This window comes from Callorhinus ursinus, unplaced genomic scaffold, assembly GCF_003265705.2.
Source record: "Callorhinus ursinus isolate GAN/ISIS: 27379988/994484 unplaced genomic scaffold, GSC_fseal_2.0 scaffold58, whole genome shotgun sequence".
Classification (NCBI taxonomy): domain Eukaryota; kingdom Metazoa; phylum Chordata; class Mammalia; order Carnivora; family Otariidae; genus Callorhinus; species Callorhinus ursinus.
This window is the reverse complement of record NW_027397120.1, coordinates 6632653-6648858: the sequence shown is the minus strand read 5'-3', so window position 1 is coordinate 6648858 and position 16206 is coordinate 6632653. Positions and strand designations below refer to the sequence as shown.

The 16206-nt window shown below is 47.4% G+C and overlaps 1 protein-coding gene across 1 annotated transcript in view; it reads right to left on the bottom strand.

The window, feature by feature from the left end:
• Positions 1-16206, bottom strand: part of ADAM12 (ADAM metallopeptidase domain 12) — a 356418-nt gene that overhangs the window by 46984 nt on the left and 293228 nt on the right. The window contains exons 13-14 of the mRNA XM_025880175.2: positions 13076-13165; positions 11437-11632 (exon numbers count right to left, since the gene is read on the bottom strand). Coding sequence (XP_025735960.1) covers positions 11437-11632; positions 13076-13165 — 286 coding nt within the window. The remainder of the gene's footprint in view (positions 1-11436; positions 11633-13075; positions 13166-16206) is intronic.

Genomic DNA, 16206 nt, shown 5'->3' with positions numbered 1-16206 from the left:
TTCCTTCCTCTCCTTTCCTTTCTTTTCCTTCCTTCCACCCATCCACCCATCCATCCTCCCATCATGTTGCAGACTTCAATCACACACAGATTTATCTGGCACTTACTATCCACCAGGCACTGGGGGCATATTGATTGGTCACTGTGGACAAAACCTCCTGCTTGCTTTAAAGTTGCAAGGAAAAACAAAAAGCAAGCAAATGAGTATATTGCTCTCAAGTCCAGGGGTGGGGAATGTTATGAAGGAATCGACAGAGTGGGAGGGTCCAGGGGGCTATTGGGCTAAGCAGGCTGGTCAGGTAGAGGAGGGACCAGGAGCTGAATTCCACCACTCAATCTAACTAGGGATCCTAAGAGGTAGGTCTCATTATCCCATTTTATGGACAAGAAAACTAGAACCTAAGAGGTTAAATATGTGGCTTAAAGCCAGATATCAGGACTACCTGAGGGTGGAGCTCAGCCTGTCCCCGCTGGTGCTCTGAGGTGTATCGAGGCCCCCAGCTGTGCTGGGTCCTGCACGGGCCTTGGGGACAGAGAGAAGACCAACCTGCATCCGCGCCCCCCCCCCATTGCTGATTGGAAAGCCAGGCAGGTGCGCATGGGTAACGGGGCAAGAGCCATGATATTTACTGGCATGTTGCCCAAGTGATTTAGGAGGATACGGGGTATGAGTTCCTGCGGCGTGCTGTAAGGCTGATAAAATGGCTTCATTCCCTCTTTCCCTGCCTCAGAAGGATAAAGGAGCTCCCGCAGTTTCCGGGGGATGCTAAGCTCCTGGGACTGGGGAGGCAGAGTTGTTCTCACTCTGCCACTGATGCTGTGTTGATGCTACAGAGGTTCTGTCACGCTTGCGATTATCAAGTAATTTATCTTCCAGGAAATGTGGCCACTTAGAAAAAAACAACCTTGTTGCAATTCGAATGTATTCATTGATAAATTTGTTTCCTTATAGGTAAAAAAAAAAAAAAGAGAGAGACAAAAGAGATTTTATATACGTGTGTGTGGGGGGGGGGGGTAGAGATTTCCCAGCAGTTTCAGACACATGAGCTTGCAAACAGCTGGAAGGCAAGACTGGAGAAGGGTTGGACTGGGGTGTGCAGAGGGGTAAGACCAGGAGGAAGGAAGAGGGAAAGAGACGGGTTGCCACAGCGATTTAAAACAAAGGGGGCAAGTTTGATGTATGAATACCACAGAAAGCAGCTAAAACATGGCAGGAAATCAAGCAAAGGAGTACAAACAGTGTTTAAGCAAGTATGAAACATTTTAGAAGAGAAAACCAACACTAGGTCACCGCTTGGGAATCTGGATCTGGAACTTTGGCAAAACTGGGTCTTCTAGGGCAGGGGGCCTTGGGATTTTAATGCCCCAAATGCCAACGGGCTGCATGGCTTAGAAAACCAGGTGTATGTGTGATGTACTGACTATGAAATCCTTAGAGGCTATAGAAGAGTATTAGTGGTTCCTGATAACTGTGAAGTGCTGGGCATGCCCAAGTAGAAGGCCACCACACACTTAAGGAGAGTTGCCATTTTCCCACAGAGAAAATGGCCCAGAAATGTTGATGGCCAATTTGAACATGTGAATTTTTAGCAACATGGATGACAGAGTCCAGTCTTACAACATAGTGTCAATTAACTTGACGAGAAATATTGAAAAGTCCCATTTTAATGAGGAAATACTACTTTTTCTTTTACTCTCCTATATTGTGAAACTATGCTACTCAGCATCTTTACATTTCTCTTTGGTCTCAAGGTCTGGTTGACTGATCTTTGACAAAGGTGCCAAGAAAGCCCAATGGGGAAAGGATATCTCTGTAATAAATGGTGCTGGGAAAACTGGATATGCACATGCAAAAGAATAAACTGGACCCTTATCTTCTACCACTGCACAAATGAAGTAAAAAATGGAGTAACAACTTAAATGTAAGACTTAAAACTTATAGTTTCAAGAAAACATAGGGGAAAAGCTCCTTGACATTGGTCTTGGCAAAGATTTCTCGGACATGACACCAAAACCACAGGCAACAAAAGCAAAGATAGACAAGTGGGACTGTATTGAACAAAACAGCCTCCTTACAGTAAAGGAAAAATAATCAACAAAATGAAAGGCAAGCTACAGAATGGGAGGAAGTATTTGTAAACCATCTATTTGACAAAGGGTTAATACACAAAATACACAGGGAACTCCTACAACTCAACAGCAAAATAATCCCAAATAACCAGATTAAAGAATGGGAACTGAATAGACACGTCTTCCAAGAAGACATACAAATGGCCAACAGTTATACAAAAAGATGCTCAACCTCACTGATGATCAGGGAGATGCAAATCAAAAGCACAATGAGATATCACATCACACCAGTTCGAATGGCTAGTATAAAAAAAAGCAAAAGACAACAAATATTGGCGAGGGTGTTGAGAAAAGGAAGCACTTGTACCGTTGAACCATACATTGTGGGGATGCAAACTGAGACGACCTTTGCAAAAAACAGTACGGAAATCCCTCAAAAAATTAAAAATAGAACTACCATATATCAGTAGTCCCACTTCTAGGTATATATCCAAAAGAGCTGAAATCAGGATCTGGAAGAGATATCTAAATTCCCATGTTCACTGCAACATTATTCACAATGCCCAAGACATGGAGCCAAACTATGTCCATTGATGGACGAATAGATAAAGAAAATGTAGTATATGCACAAAGCTGAAGATTATTCAGCCTTAAAAAAGAAGGAAATCCTGCATTTGAGACAACATGGATAAACCTGGATGACATTACACTAAGTGAAATAAATCAGACACAGAAAGACAAATACTGCACAATCTCACTCCTATGTAGAATCTGAAAAAGTCAAACTGATAAAAGCAGAGAGTAGAATGGTGGTTGCCAGGGGCTGGGGGAAGGGGGGAGCTTTGGGGAGGCATTAGTCAAAGAGTACAAAGTTTCATTTATACAAAGTAAGTCTTAGAAATCTACTGTACGACAGAGTCTATAGTTAATAATACTGTACTATATACTTAAAATTTTGCCAAGAGGGTAGATCTTATGTTAAATGTTCTCTCTCTCTCTCTCTCTCTCTCTCTCTCTCACACACACACACACACACACACACACACACACACACACACACACAAATGAAGGGGTTAAGAGGAAGAATCTTTTGGAGATGATGAATATGTTTATGGCATGGATCATGGTGACAGCTTCTTGGATGTATACTTATCTCTAAACTCATCAAGGTGTATATACATTAAATACAGCTTCTTGTATGTCAATCATACTTCAGTAAAGTGGTTAAAAACAAGTCTGTTTTCCATAGCACATCCTCTGTACTTCTAGCTCATTTGGATGCTGACCTTTTTATTTTGTTGTGATGTTGTCACTGGAAATCTTATTTTTAGTACAAGTACCCATTCCTCCAATAGTGAGTCTTTTGATTTTGCTTTTTTTCTATTTGCTCAGCAGGTGTATATTCATGATCTCTATAACCTAATCATTCATCTTGTTGCTTGTCAAAGTGATCTTTTAAAAGCTCTTTTACCAGAATAAAAAAAAAGTGGAGGCATGAAGTCACACTCTAGGCACAAACAGGTGATAAATGTCCTTGTCTTTTCTTAAACCCAATTTTGTCAGTCAACGTCAACAAACCTCCTAAATAGCACTGATAGACGCTCATGAGGTCCAGTGTGCCTTTCTGACTGGACTGTGAGAGTCAAAAGACATGATTGAGAGATTAAGAGGTTGGTAGTGAACCATTCTTTCTGACGGATAGTTTTTTGGGGGTTTCCATGCTTTGTATCTGGGCATGTATGAGATCTAAGGAAAACATTGAATGTTTATCAAATTTCAATTGCTTGTGGAAGGCTCCTCCCCTTTGGTCTCTATAATCAGCCATGCTGCAGAATTGGAAGAGCAAGGGTTTGGGACGGAGAATAAGATAGGCTGATCTGATGTTGACCCTACATACCAAAGGGCCCTGGTAAAGTGATATATGCTCTAGAGACTCTGTTCCCTCATTTGTAAAATGGGGACAAGGCCAACCCTTAACCCAAAGGTGCTGTGAGGACTTCTTGACTCCCTAACACATAGCAGTCTCTCAGTGAACCTGAATTATAATAAGGACAGCCATCAATCACGGGGAAGAGGAAGTCTGGCTCCTGGGCATTAAGAATGGGAGGATGCATGAGGGAGAAGAGAGCTCCTTGTGTCTGGCCATGTTTACAACACTTACCGTACTTGTAATAGTTCACGATTATGTCCATAAGGGCTTTACATCTGTCTGCTTCACAGATGATTGTCCCCAGTGCCTAGCACATCATAGGAAACCAATGAAGAGTGCTGAATGGCTAGATAAGTAATTGCTGAACCCACCTTGAGACACGAGGGGGAAGAGAATCTCCTTTTCTGAAACCCTGGGAAGTTTTGTACATACTTTGTATGTTCAGTAAAAACTACAGTTGAAGTTAAGGACTTCAACTTCCCTACACCTCTCCCCTCCTTACTCATTTCAGTGTGTGAGGCTCCCCACTGCCCCAAGCCCTGTGCTTATTCTGGGCACCCTCCCAGCCTGCTCTGGGCTGGGCTTCCAGAGCCCCATCTCACTGCACAGGCCCATGGCACCATCTTGAAAGAGGCAGTAGGAGGTCTCAAGTACAGACCCTTGAGTATGAGTCCTTTTATACTCTGGGGACACAGGTCACCTTCCCTATAATTTCTTTCCGCACCCTTAAACAAACCAGCACACACACTTGAAATGGATGAGCATATTTTAGGTCACCAACATGCCATCTGTTGAGTCCCCCCATTATTAGGTATTGTGCTGCGTTCAGCATGCAGGATCTTTAATCCGTCTAACCACCCTGTAAAGTCTACATATCCCATTTCACAGATTTAAACACCACGGCTCAGTGTTCTAGCAACTTGCTGAAGATGTTAATGTTGAGTAAGTGGTAAAACCCAGTGGACAGGGGTGGTGCCTCCAGCCTGCACAGAGCAGGTGTGTGCCAAGAACGAATGAGTGAAGAGCCACAAGGAACACAGTTTGGGGAAGGCACGTCATGTCTCAACCGCCCTCTCCAGAGGAAGTCAGCTGCAATTTCTGTAGAACAAAACATCTTGGGTAAGTGAATGCTGTCTCCTGGCTCATCTTTTCCGTGGCTCTGGATTTTCATTTACTCATTTAAATCAAAGGAAGTATTACCATGCTGTCCAATGAGGGAAGAAGACATAAGGTCATCAGGAGACAGAGGTTTTGCAAATATAGGTAAAGTAAGAAACTGTATGGGCAGGACAACCAGAAAGGGAGCTTGGCGCTGACCTTGGGAGCAGAGACAGCTCTTGCTTTCAAAGAACACATCATTAAGGAAGGAGAGTAGGAGCCACGAAGCCCAGAGACAAGTCCTGAGCACCTGGGCTCAGGCCAGTTCTGATAGCGGAGCAGGGCCCAGCCAAGTGTTGCACGGGGCTTTCTCTTAGAAACAGAATGGTCAATAATTTCAGAAGTGTAAATGACTTCTACCCACTGGGGAGAGGTTACGAAGGCACAGAGATTTGGGTTCAAAGTTGCCACGCTTAAAAATGTCTGTCTTCACGTTTTCACGAAAAGATTTCATGTCTGTCTCTTGGAAAAAATGACAACAGTGTTCTTATCGCTACGATAGTGCAACAACTCACAGCCTTTGAATTCTTAATAACAGAACACTTAGATGTTTTGCCATTATCCAAAAATTTAGCCTTTCAGAGGGAATTTTGACATCCCACTGTATTTTACAATTACCCAGAAAGTGATGGGTTTTAATTACCAGTTTTATCTTCAGAGGGATAAAACTTATATTTGTAATTGTAGTTTGCAAGTTCCAGTGTCATTGTGTCTTTTGAAAGAGAGATGATGACATCTTGCATTAAGCCCACAATTTACTTGATCTAATCTTTTCCTTGAAATGACTCTATATGCAAAGGCACTTCTCGCATTTGGGCGGATGGGCTCCTCCCTCCCTGTCACTAACTGTCCCGCCCCCGCTGCGCATACCTGCAGACAAAGGCCCTCTTTCGAACGACTGAAGACTCTCCGGTTGTCCTCATAGTGCTCCCTCGCTCTACTCCAAATTGACCTTTGCGTTCAACGGAAAATGGAGCCCAAATGGACAAGTTTTATCACTTCCTTCTCAGGCAGTGGGACCAAAGGGAGACTCTCTTGTCTCTAGACGATAGGACTCTTGGCAAAAGTATCTTCTCTTCCCATCATGCGTCACCAGAGTTGTAGATGATTAGTAAATGTACTGCCCCAGGTGTATCATAATAACACAAACTCATTTAAACCAGCCTTGCAGATAAACACTGAATATTTACCAGCCCATAAAAATTGTCTGGCCAGCTCACACTGCATAAATCAAGTGACACTATTTTCTGGTGAGTGATAAAATAGATAAAACTAACATATTTCAGGACTTCCCTGATGCAAATTGTTTGTGGCTCTAGACACGTAGTTATCCGTAAGATTAATTTCCAAGTAACGCTTTCAGTAAGCATGGTGCAGATAAACAACGTTGGCAAAAGTAAATTTTCTGCCTGAAGAAAAATATCCAGCTGTATTTCAGAAGGAATAAAGGTCATATCACACGGACAGAAAATCTTTGTGGCTATTAAGAGGAAACTGGACTAAGGGAGCTAAGCACAAGTTACAGTTGGAACTGCAGATAACATTTCAGTGCCTGACATCAACCTATTAAACCTTCAGAGACAACATTTGTGGGAGAAGAATCGGGGGCCAGGGGAGGGAAGAATTTAAACTCCTCACCAACAAGAACATTATCAACACTAATTAGGAAAAGAAACAAATGAATGAAAACCCCGAAAGGTATTCTAAAAGGGTATTACTTTGCTAGCGAGGAGTTGGTTGCAGGCATATGTTTTGAATTTTCTATCATTCTATTTGTAGAAAGATTTGGAAGCAGGATTATTTTATTGAAATACAATGCCGGATTGAGAAAAGTCTATTTCAAAAGGGAATAGTTAGCTGGAAGGGAGGGCTTTATCCGGCCAGCATTTGGGCAGCCAGGTCTGGAGACTGACGGACGTCCTGAGCATAACTGGATGCTTCCGGATGACTCGACAGTTTGGTCGGGTCACTGGGGTGCACGTGGCACAGGCCAGCAGAGCAGGAGCCCGATGACCCTGGAGCTCTGAGTCACTGGGCCTCAGAGGGGAATGAAAATGACCCTCCAGCAGATGTGGTCCAGAGCCCAGAGCATTTGCTAAACCATGGGGAAATGAAATACGGCAAATGTATTCCTGACAATAAATTTTCCCTCTCTGAATCATGGAAAGCTAATTTAAACCAAGCACCATAACACAGCATTAGAATTCTCTCAGCCTGGTGCCTCTCGCTGGCGAGGATCCTGGCTGTGGAAGTCACCCCGGCCCCCAGGATCGTGAGGGTCACATCCTGACTCTACTCCAGGTCCAGGCGAGAGCACAGAGGGACTGTGGGAAGTAGGTGGCTCTGGCAGAATCAGGGCTCTTGAGTCAGCATCTTACAATAGCTGGACACCAATGATTATTTAATGAATGAGAGGGTGGGGTGACAAATGAGGATCTCTGCTCTCCAGGTCACGGTCCAAGCTCCGGACAAGACGAACGGCCTGCAGTTCCCTGGAGTGCACCCCCTCCAAGTGTTTCTCTGCACCTCGACCCCTGCTATTCCGTGTGCAGGAAATACTCTTCTCCTCCCACCCCTGCTAAACGACGTCTCCAGGGCCACCTCATCTAGGATGCCTTCTGGTTGGCTCCACACCTCACTCTTGAGGGCTGAGCCCTCAATCTTCCGTCCCCCACCACATCCCAGCCCTCACTACAGCCCCAGGATGTGAGCATCTTGCTCACTAGACAGTGAGCTTCCTGTGAGCTCAGTCATATCTTCTTTCTAGAGTTCAGACTTACTAGGCGCCACACACCTAGCACGTGACAGCACGTGATGTATTACACACAATAGGCCGGCCATAGGCTGTGTTCGAGGACAGCAGTATACCCTGGGGGTAGGCATATTACAATCCCCATTTTACAGATGAGGCCCAAGGTTGGGCAGTTTGTTGAAGGCCACCTCATTAGTAAGTGGTCTGTTCAATGACTGTGGTAGGCAGAAAAAGGGCCCCCCAAAGAGGCCCACGTCCTGATACTCGGAACCTGTGAATATGTCACCTCACATGGCAAAAGGGACTTTGAGGATGTGATTAAGTTAAGGATTTGGGGAGGATCGATTCTCCTTAATGGTCTGGGTAGGTGCAATAGGCTCACAGGGCCCTTATAAAAGGGGGACAGGAGGCTCAGACACAGAGAAGATGGGACGACAGAAGGAAAAGCCAGAGAGGGAGAGAGATTGGCAGATGTGTGCCTCTGGCCTTGAAGATGGGGGCTGGGGGGGGGGGGTGAGTCCAGGAATGCAGATGCCTCGGGAAGCTGGAAGAGACACAGAAATGTCCTCTCCCCTAGAGCTTGCGAAAGTTAACGCTGCCCTGCCAACATCATTTTAGGACTTCCAACCCGCAGAACTGTAAGATGACAAATTTGTGTTGTCATAAGCCACTACGTCTGTGGGGATTCGTTAGCAGCCCCAGAAAACTCGTACAGTACCCTTGACCTAGACAGTAGGGCAGTTGCTCCGACATGGAAGGAAAGGAGCGTACTGCATTCACAGAGGAGGTGGGCAAAGGCCCTTCTGAGGAGATGTGGAGGGCCATGGCTAGCTCTACCCGCCCCACCCCCCTCGCCCCGAGGAAGTCTGCACGGCGATCGGAAGGACCGAGAAAGGATTGGCTGAGGTGCACCGAGCCCTGGGAAGTCACAAGCCTGAGGTGGGTCCCCCCGAGCTTGTCACTTCCAGGAACTCTGAGCACCCCTGATGCCAGGGAGGCTTAGTCCGCAGGCTGTGACCCTCTCACAGCAAATGTACCACGGCCCGGGCAAAGGCCTCCTCAGTCCTCAGGGGGAGGGCCGGGAGAGAAGAGGCAGGCTGGGAGCTCCACAGCAGCAGCCCTCCCCAGCAGGGGCGCTGGCCCCCAGGCAGTCAGGCCTCCAGCCTCACTGTCAGCCACCGGGATGCAGGTAACTTCCTACTGCTCTTTCTTTTGAAAAGCTCAGGGCATGAGTCAGGTTGTCAGTTTGCCTGCCTGTCTGGCGTGCTCGCTCTCGCTCTCGCTCTCTCTCTCTCTTTCTGGTCAGGCAGCTTGAGAAGGACTCATCTGATGAGATAATAAATACCAGCCTTGGTCACCAAGAATCTGAGGCGTGCAGCCAGCTGAGTCACACAGTGGTGGTGGCTCAGAGAGAGCCGTGGAGTTCCATCTGACCTCACTTTGGAAATGGGGCCAGACGCTGTAATATAGCAGGGCACCAAAGAGCACATTTTACTCCAAAAGCTCCAAGTGCTGTGTGTGCTCTGGCCACAGAATGCTTTTTTGGAAGGGAACATTATAACAGCCCCTGTAACTCAAGAAGGGGGAGATTACTGAGTCCGGAGAAAGGCTGGGAAGGAATGGCCCCTAGGGATGCTTTAGGCCACAAGGATTTGGCCTGCAGCAACTGCCACTGTCCCAAAGTGACCTCACTTGGCTAAAAGGTGTCTGAAGTCACAAAACCATTCAGAGCCCATCCAACCACCTGACACGTGTATAGTGAGTGCCTTCTTTGTGCTTGTCATCGCAAGGCAGTCACCCGGTGTGAGATCGAGAGACCCTACCCTGGCCCGAGGGCGCCATGGCCCAGCGGTGAGGAGGCCAGCACGGAGGGCTGGTCAGGGTCCCGAGATGAAGCACAAGGCCCCAGATGCCACAGGCCTCTTCCTTCTGTGCCCAAGTGGATTCACAAAGCCTGAGGAGCACTGGGAGCACCCACAGATACTAAGGACAGGCTGCATCAGCCCCTTGTTGCTGCATTCGTGCCGCTCCTTCTTGCCCCGTTGGGAGGTCCGAGTACAGAGGGGCACCTTTGGCTGGTGGGGCAGTGGGCTCCATGGCAGGACCCGACCCTCAGAAACGTCTGTCCCTGCTCTCCCTGCTTGCTCACCACTTCCACATCACACTGAAACCAAAACCTCACAATGAAAGTCTGACAAAGGCCCATATCGGATTTCCCTCCCCCTGGAGCTTGCCTGGCTCTCTGCTTGGCTGACCACAGTGGCCTTGCCATAGCTGGTGTCCCTGGCCAGCCCTGAGGTCACCTCTGAAAGGCAGTGGGAGGAGGGAGAATGACAAGACAGGGTGGGGACCACACTCTTAGAAAGTGCTCTCCGTGGGATTTATTGCTGGAATCCTGGAGCTGGAAAGAGGCAGCAAACCCTGGGGTGGGGAATCCACTGGGCCCTGGCTGTTCCCCAGGGCCCTGGACCTTTGGCCCCAGAAGATGGGTCAAAAGAGGAGAGACATGCCTAGGGGACCGATTATTCCCTCTTTTGCATCCAAGCATCCGTTTGACTGTGGCGCTTCTGTGGAACTTTGTTCTAGACCTGGCTCTTTGGTGTGACTGCCCAGCCTGTGTTATATCACCCTGCCTTTGGGCCAACTGGCCTGGGTTCAAATCCCAGCCTCACAACCTCATGAGACTGACTTCCAGTCTCTGAATTTGAGCTTCACTTTCTCTAAACTGTAGTCATTGTCCCTATCTCTAAGGTTGGGAATTAGAAGGGACAAGTCATACTGAGCATCTGGCCCAGCATCCCCTACACAGGAAGCAGTGAGTGGACAGCCTCTAATTACCCCAGCAGCTGCTTCCTGACTAACTGCCCATCTGGGCACCTTTTTTGGAACACACAAGTCCATCCCTCTGCTTTTAGAACCAAAACGGCTTTCAAGGCTCTTCAACACCTGTGTCCGTGTTCTTCCTCTGAGCTCTGGTATCCAGGCCGCCCATCCCAGCAGTGCCTTCCCTGCACCTTCCCATCCGAGGGCCAGCTTGCTGCTCCTTGTGTCAGGAGCAACCTCTCCCTGTCCTCCCTGGTCACAGACTACTCATGCATCAAGTCCGCAGCGACTTTCTCTTTGGCATCGCCAGCCTTTGGTTGGGGTCCTTGTTTGAGCACCAAGAAGCACTTACACATAATCAGAGTGGTTGGAAGGTTCTGTCTGTCTGCCCGACTACCTGTGAAGCTATCTGAGACCAGGAGTCATGGCTGATTCTTCCCTGTCACTCCCTTGGGCACACAATAGGTGCTCACGCATTGGACTCTCTCCTCATTGGACCGCATTGAGGCCTCAGGACAGGCTCTGGGCAGCACCCGTTTTTGCCTGCCTAGTGCCCGGCATGGCCCCAGACCTACCAGGAAGCCACTCTCTGTAGCTGAATGGAGGGAAGCTTTGTAGATGGTGCACTGCAGCAGTCATGCTTCTGGAAAGAGAGCGAGCTCCCCAGCCCCAATGCCATGCGCCCACTGGTGGCAGCCACCTACCTGGTCCCCAGAGTGTGACACACTGCTGCTCGTGGGTCTGACAGATGCCGTTGTAGCAGTAGCCGTCCACCCCCTGACACGGGTGCCCGTCGTGCAGGTACACGTTGGCGGGGCAGTGTGGGCTGGCTCCCGTGCAGAACTCTGGGAGGTCACAGGAATTGCTGGAGTCCCTGCACGCTGTCCCTGCAGGTTTCAGCTGGAAGAAGAGGCTGTTTATAGATTGTGTGCTGCAGGAGAGGGGGAGCAGCTTCCCAGCAGCACCCCAGGGGCAGAACAGAGCAAGGCCATCCTCATGAAGCCCCACATAAAAGGGCAAGGATTCCATAGCAAGAGACACACAGAGAGTCATTAAGCAGAATCTTGCTCTGGGCTCTGGGGTTCACCTTTCCACTATGGGGGTGCAATCAAGAGCTGCTTTTTAATTTCATGCGATATTAGGATTTTCTGCTGAGCAGACGAGCTGACGGCTGGCACCTGTCTCCTCAGAGGAGGAGTGGGAAGGGAGTGCTGGCTGACGGGCTCCTTCATTCTGAAGAAGATCTCCGGTGGCCAACACTGTCACATGTTTCATGACGACGTGTGTACTTAACGGTGTTACCGCTGTGGCCCAGATGACAAAAATCATCCCAAGGGCCTGGTCACAATAATATTTCACTTTGTCATCAAATCATGGAGTTGGAAACCTGTCTGCAGGACTTCATGGGGAGGAGGAGAGAAGAGGCGAAGCAAGGGAGCAACGAAAGATGCTCAGAACCACTGGCCAACGCCTCATCATTTCATGGTTGAAGACACGAAGGCTCAGAGTGGCTGGTCAGAGGCCACACAGTCAGCGACCCTCCTTCCCCCCCTTGTCCCCAACACTCTCCCCCACCAGCAGCCATGTGCCAGGGGTGTCAGCTTCCTTGAACAATCCCCCAGAAGTTAGTCACAAGTTAAAAGGGCAGGAGGGATATTTCAAGCCGGATGTAAGATGGTGCAATGCACTTCTGAATCACTGGGCTCTCATGGGGGAGCTAAGAGGGAGTTTCCTGCCAGCAGAAGGCCAAAATCAATTGCTTAATTAAAAAAGAAATAAAGTCTACCCTTGGAATCTTTGCATCAAAAGCTCAGGCTTCTAGTCTGTCAGATCTCAGCTCTGAATAATGAGACCGACACTGCAATGGCCAAAGTAAACCCAGTCACGGCAGCAAGGACAGGCAAGGCAGGAAAGTGCCGCGGTGGGCCGGGCTGGCCAGCACCTGGTGTTAGGAAGACGTCAAGATGGAGATGTTGACCTAAGACCCCTGGGACAGCCCCCATGGCTTCTTAGCCCAGTGGGCAGGTGCTCCCAGCTCTCCACGTGTTCCCATTAGGGTGAGGGGATGTCAAGCACCTCCAATGGCACAACGGGCATATTTAACACTGAGCTGGAGATTTTTGGCACAGTTGCTTTCAACCCACAAATAAATAACTTACCACAGATGACTCAGCACTGAAGTGTGCGTTTCTCACGAAGATCGGGTGACAGTAAGATCAGGCAGTGGGGGACACTGACTTGTGCTGTAAGGGGTTACAGTTTTCACAGCACAGGTGTCACGTGTCCGGCCTCACAGTGGAATCCGCTGAACCAGGGGGTGGCCATGGGGCCAAGAGAACTCACCTGGCAGTCTTCACAGCACAGCCCGTGCGCGCACACAGCGTCTGGCTTCAGCGTGCACGTGGTGGCGTTGCAGCAGAGATTCATACATTCCTGCAGAGGGGAGGGGGGTTCGTGGGACACGGTCGTAGGTCGTAGGGGGCAACTGCTCATGGAAGGCAGGGACCGTCAAGGGAAGGAAGAACCAGAGGGCCTGGCCCTTGAGCTGCAAACCAGCCTGACTGAGAGTATCTTCATCTGTAAGAAAGCTAAGCCTCTGGTGAGTGCTTATGAACTGATGGGGTGAGTCCCTGGAAAGAGTCAGTAGCCCTCAGTGCCTTTTGTGAAGGGCCAGGGAGCCTGTGCAAGAAGGCTGGCTACTGAATCCAACCAAGTGGGCTGTGGCTGGGGCTCTGTAGGGAGCTCTTGGATGCATGCGGGGCTTATTGCTGTGAACCGTATCAGGATCTTTGAACTTACTTATATACAGAGATGCATACCAACGTAACTCTTCAAATACCGACCCCTTTTCACCTGGAGCATGCCGGCAGGAAATGAAGTCCAATCAGTGTGTTTGGATCACAGTTCCCTGCAATCCTACCAAATGGTGTGGCCAAGACTCCTGCTAGCACAGGTGGGCTGCCTCACCTGACAAGGCACCTGTCAGGTCTGAAATGCACAGTACAAGGACCAAGATCACTGGAAGGTCTGTAGGCTGTGCCCACTGATTTGCAAGGGATTTAAACAGATCAAATATTAGATGCATTATTCCCTCTGAAATGAGAGAAAATTACCTCCTCTCTTAAGCTGTGCTTTACAAGTACCTGCTTTTTTCTAACAAAAAACCCTAAAGGGGATGGACATCTTTGCTTAGCTGTCTACAAAAGGTCTACACATATTATCTAGTGTATTCATGAAGTCCTTGTACTTTAAAACATCCCAATAACTTGGAGTTTACACATTTTAGAAGAAACTGAATTATCAGAAGGAAGAGTTCATAGGGTCTTCAGTGTTAATTTATAAATGTCCTTTATTTAGTATATGACACAAGCAGAAGAATGTATATACTATTAGCTAGTGAAGCCAACCATGTACTATTTTTTTTATTTTATTTTTAAAGGATTTTATTTATTCATTTGAGACACAGAGATACAGAGAGAGAGAGAAGAGAAAGCATGAGCAGGGAGAGAGGCAGAGGGAGAGGGAGAAGCAGGCTCCTTGCTGAGCCAGGAGCCCGATGCGGGGCTCGATCCCAGGACCCTGGGATCATGACCTGAGCTGAAGGCAGACGCTTAACCATCTGTGCCACCATGTACTATTTTAAGAATGTAGTCGTTTACTCCTGAAAACCATCTTCTGTAAATGAATTTATCATTAGTATTATAAATGCAATTAATAGCATTTTGTTGATAATCAAGAAGATTTAGGACTATCCTAGATCTCTGAACTGTACCCTGCGTAAGACTGTGAATTATGCTCTCATTTGGTGTTTACCATTTGCCCCTATTATATATACAACCAAAGTTATTAAATTTTAAATTTGTTCAAGGACTTTATAAACATCCGGAGTGTATAATATATACAATAAGATAAAAGTGCCAACCAGAAGTCATAGCTGTAACTTTCATGACAGTAATGGTTTCTAACTCATGGACTTATAATCCTATAAAGTTTAGGAACTTGGTTTTTTGTTTTTGTTTTTGTTTTTGTTTTCAAAGGAGTCCATTGATTGCATTCCTGACCAGTACCATCAAATATACAGCAATGTCATCCTGCTCATTAAGGTCTAAATGGCTCTACTAATGACACACTAACCAAATTACAGATTTCCTTGAGCTACTAAGTTAAATCAGCTCTCTGAAAACTGGGTCCTAAGATTCTTGGAGAACTACCTCCCCCCACCCCTGACCAAATCACCAAACAATATAAGCAGCTGCTCAAATGGAAATGCAGCCAAGCAGAATGGCTTTGACTTCAAAGGGGATTGATAATGTGAGAAAGATAACTAAGTTTAAAAGATATTTGCAGGCTACTGGCATTCTATTGACTTTAAACAAGGAGATAAGGCTGCTTTCCCAACCCTGTGAGTGGGATGAATGAGTGAGTTGTCAGGATATCCTTATGGTGGATGTAAATCCCATGCCCTGTATGGAAGGCTTCAGCAGCCACTTGCCTTCGTAACTGCCCAGGATCTATTTCTTCCGCAGTACTGTATTTATCAGAAGAGACAAATTCTTCATCTGCTGATACATTATTTTAGTACTCAATAGAAAAGTTCAACAGAGCCAATGAACACTAAGTTTCCAAAGACAAAAGAGTAATGAAGCCATTAGAGAATGCTGCAAAAGCCCTGTCCTTCTTGGCTTGTGGGCAGTAGACCCAGATTCTTCATCACTGTGCTCTGGGATGTCTAAGGTGCCTCTTCTTGAAAACAGTGTAGATTATATCCAGGAGCAAGAGGGCAGAAGCTGGGCTCAGTTGTACGCTGGGGAAGTGGTTCTGATCCCATTTGCTCGCTGATGTAGTGATACACCCAGTCCTTCTTTGGGGGACGGGGTGGGTGTGGGCCAATATGAAGCACAGATGTAACAAATATTTCCGGGGCCTGAGCCCTGGGAAGGTGGGTAGAGAGCCCAGGTGAACTGAGCCCAGGTCTGACTAAAAGTTTTGGTCAAAGCAAGTTGGAAACTGGACATGGGTTGTTACATTGTTAGATGCAGTTTGAAAAGCAAAAACTAAAGAACTGCAAATTGAAGCAAAAACCTTGCCCATGACTTTGAAAGATTTCTTGAACCAAAGGACTTTGGATGAGGAGAATGACAGTTCTCTTCAAATACCAAGAAATTATCTGTGAAATAAGGGCCCTAACCACAGATAGATATAGCTGGGGACTATGTGCAGGCAACATAGGGTTCTTCATAAGGAAGGGGGTTTGATTTAATCCGTGCTGCCCTGTGATACAGTATCCTGCCTGGAGAGATAATAAGCACCCAGCCAAAGCTGAATGCCTCCTCGATGGAGGTGAAGCTGAGGATCACATCAGTGGCTGGCAAGTTTCAAGCACTCAAACATTTGCTGATGTGATGGTGGTAGCGGGGTGCTGGTGGGAGGGATGGTGTGGGTGGTAGTAATGGTGGTGATGGTAGTGATGATGG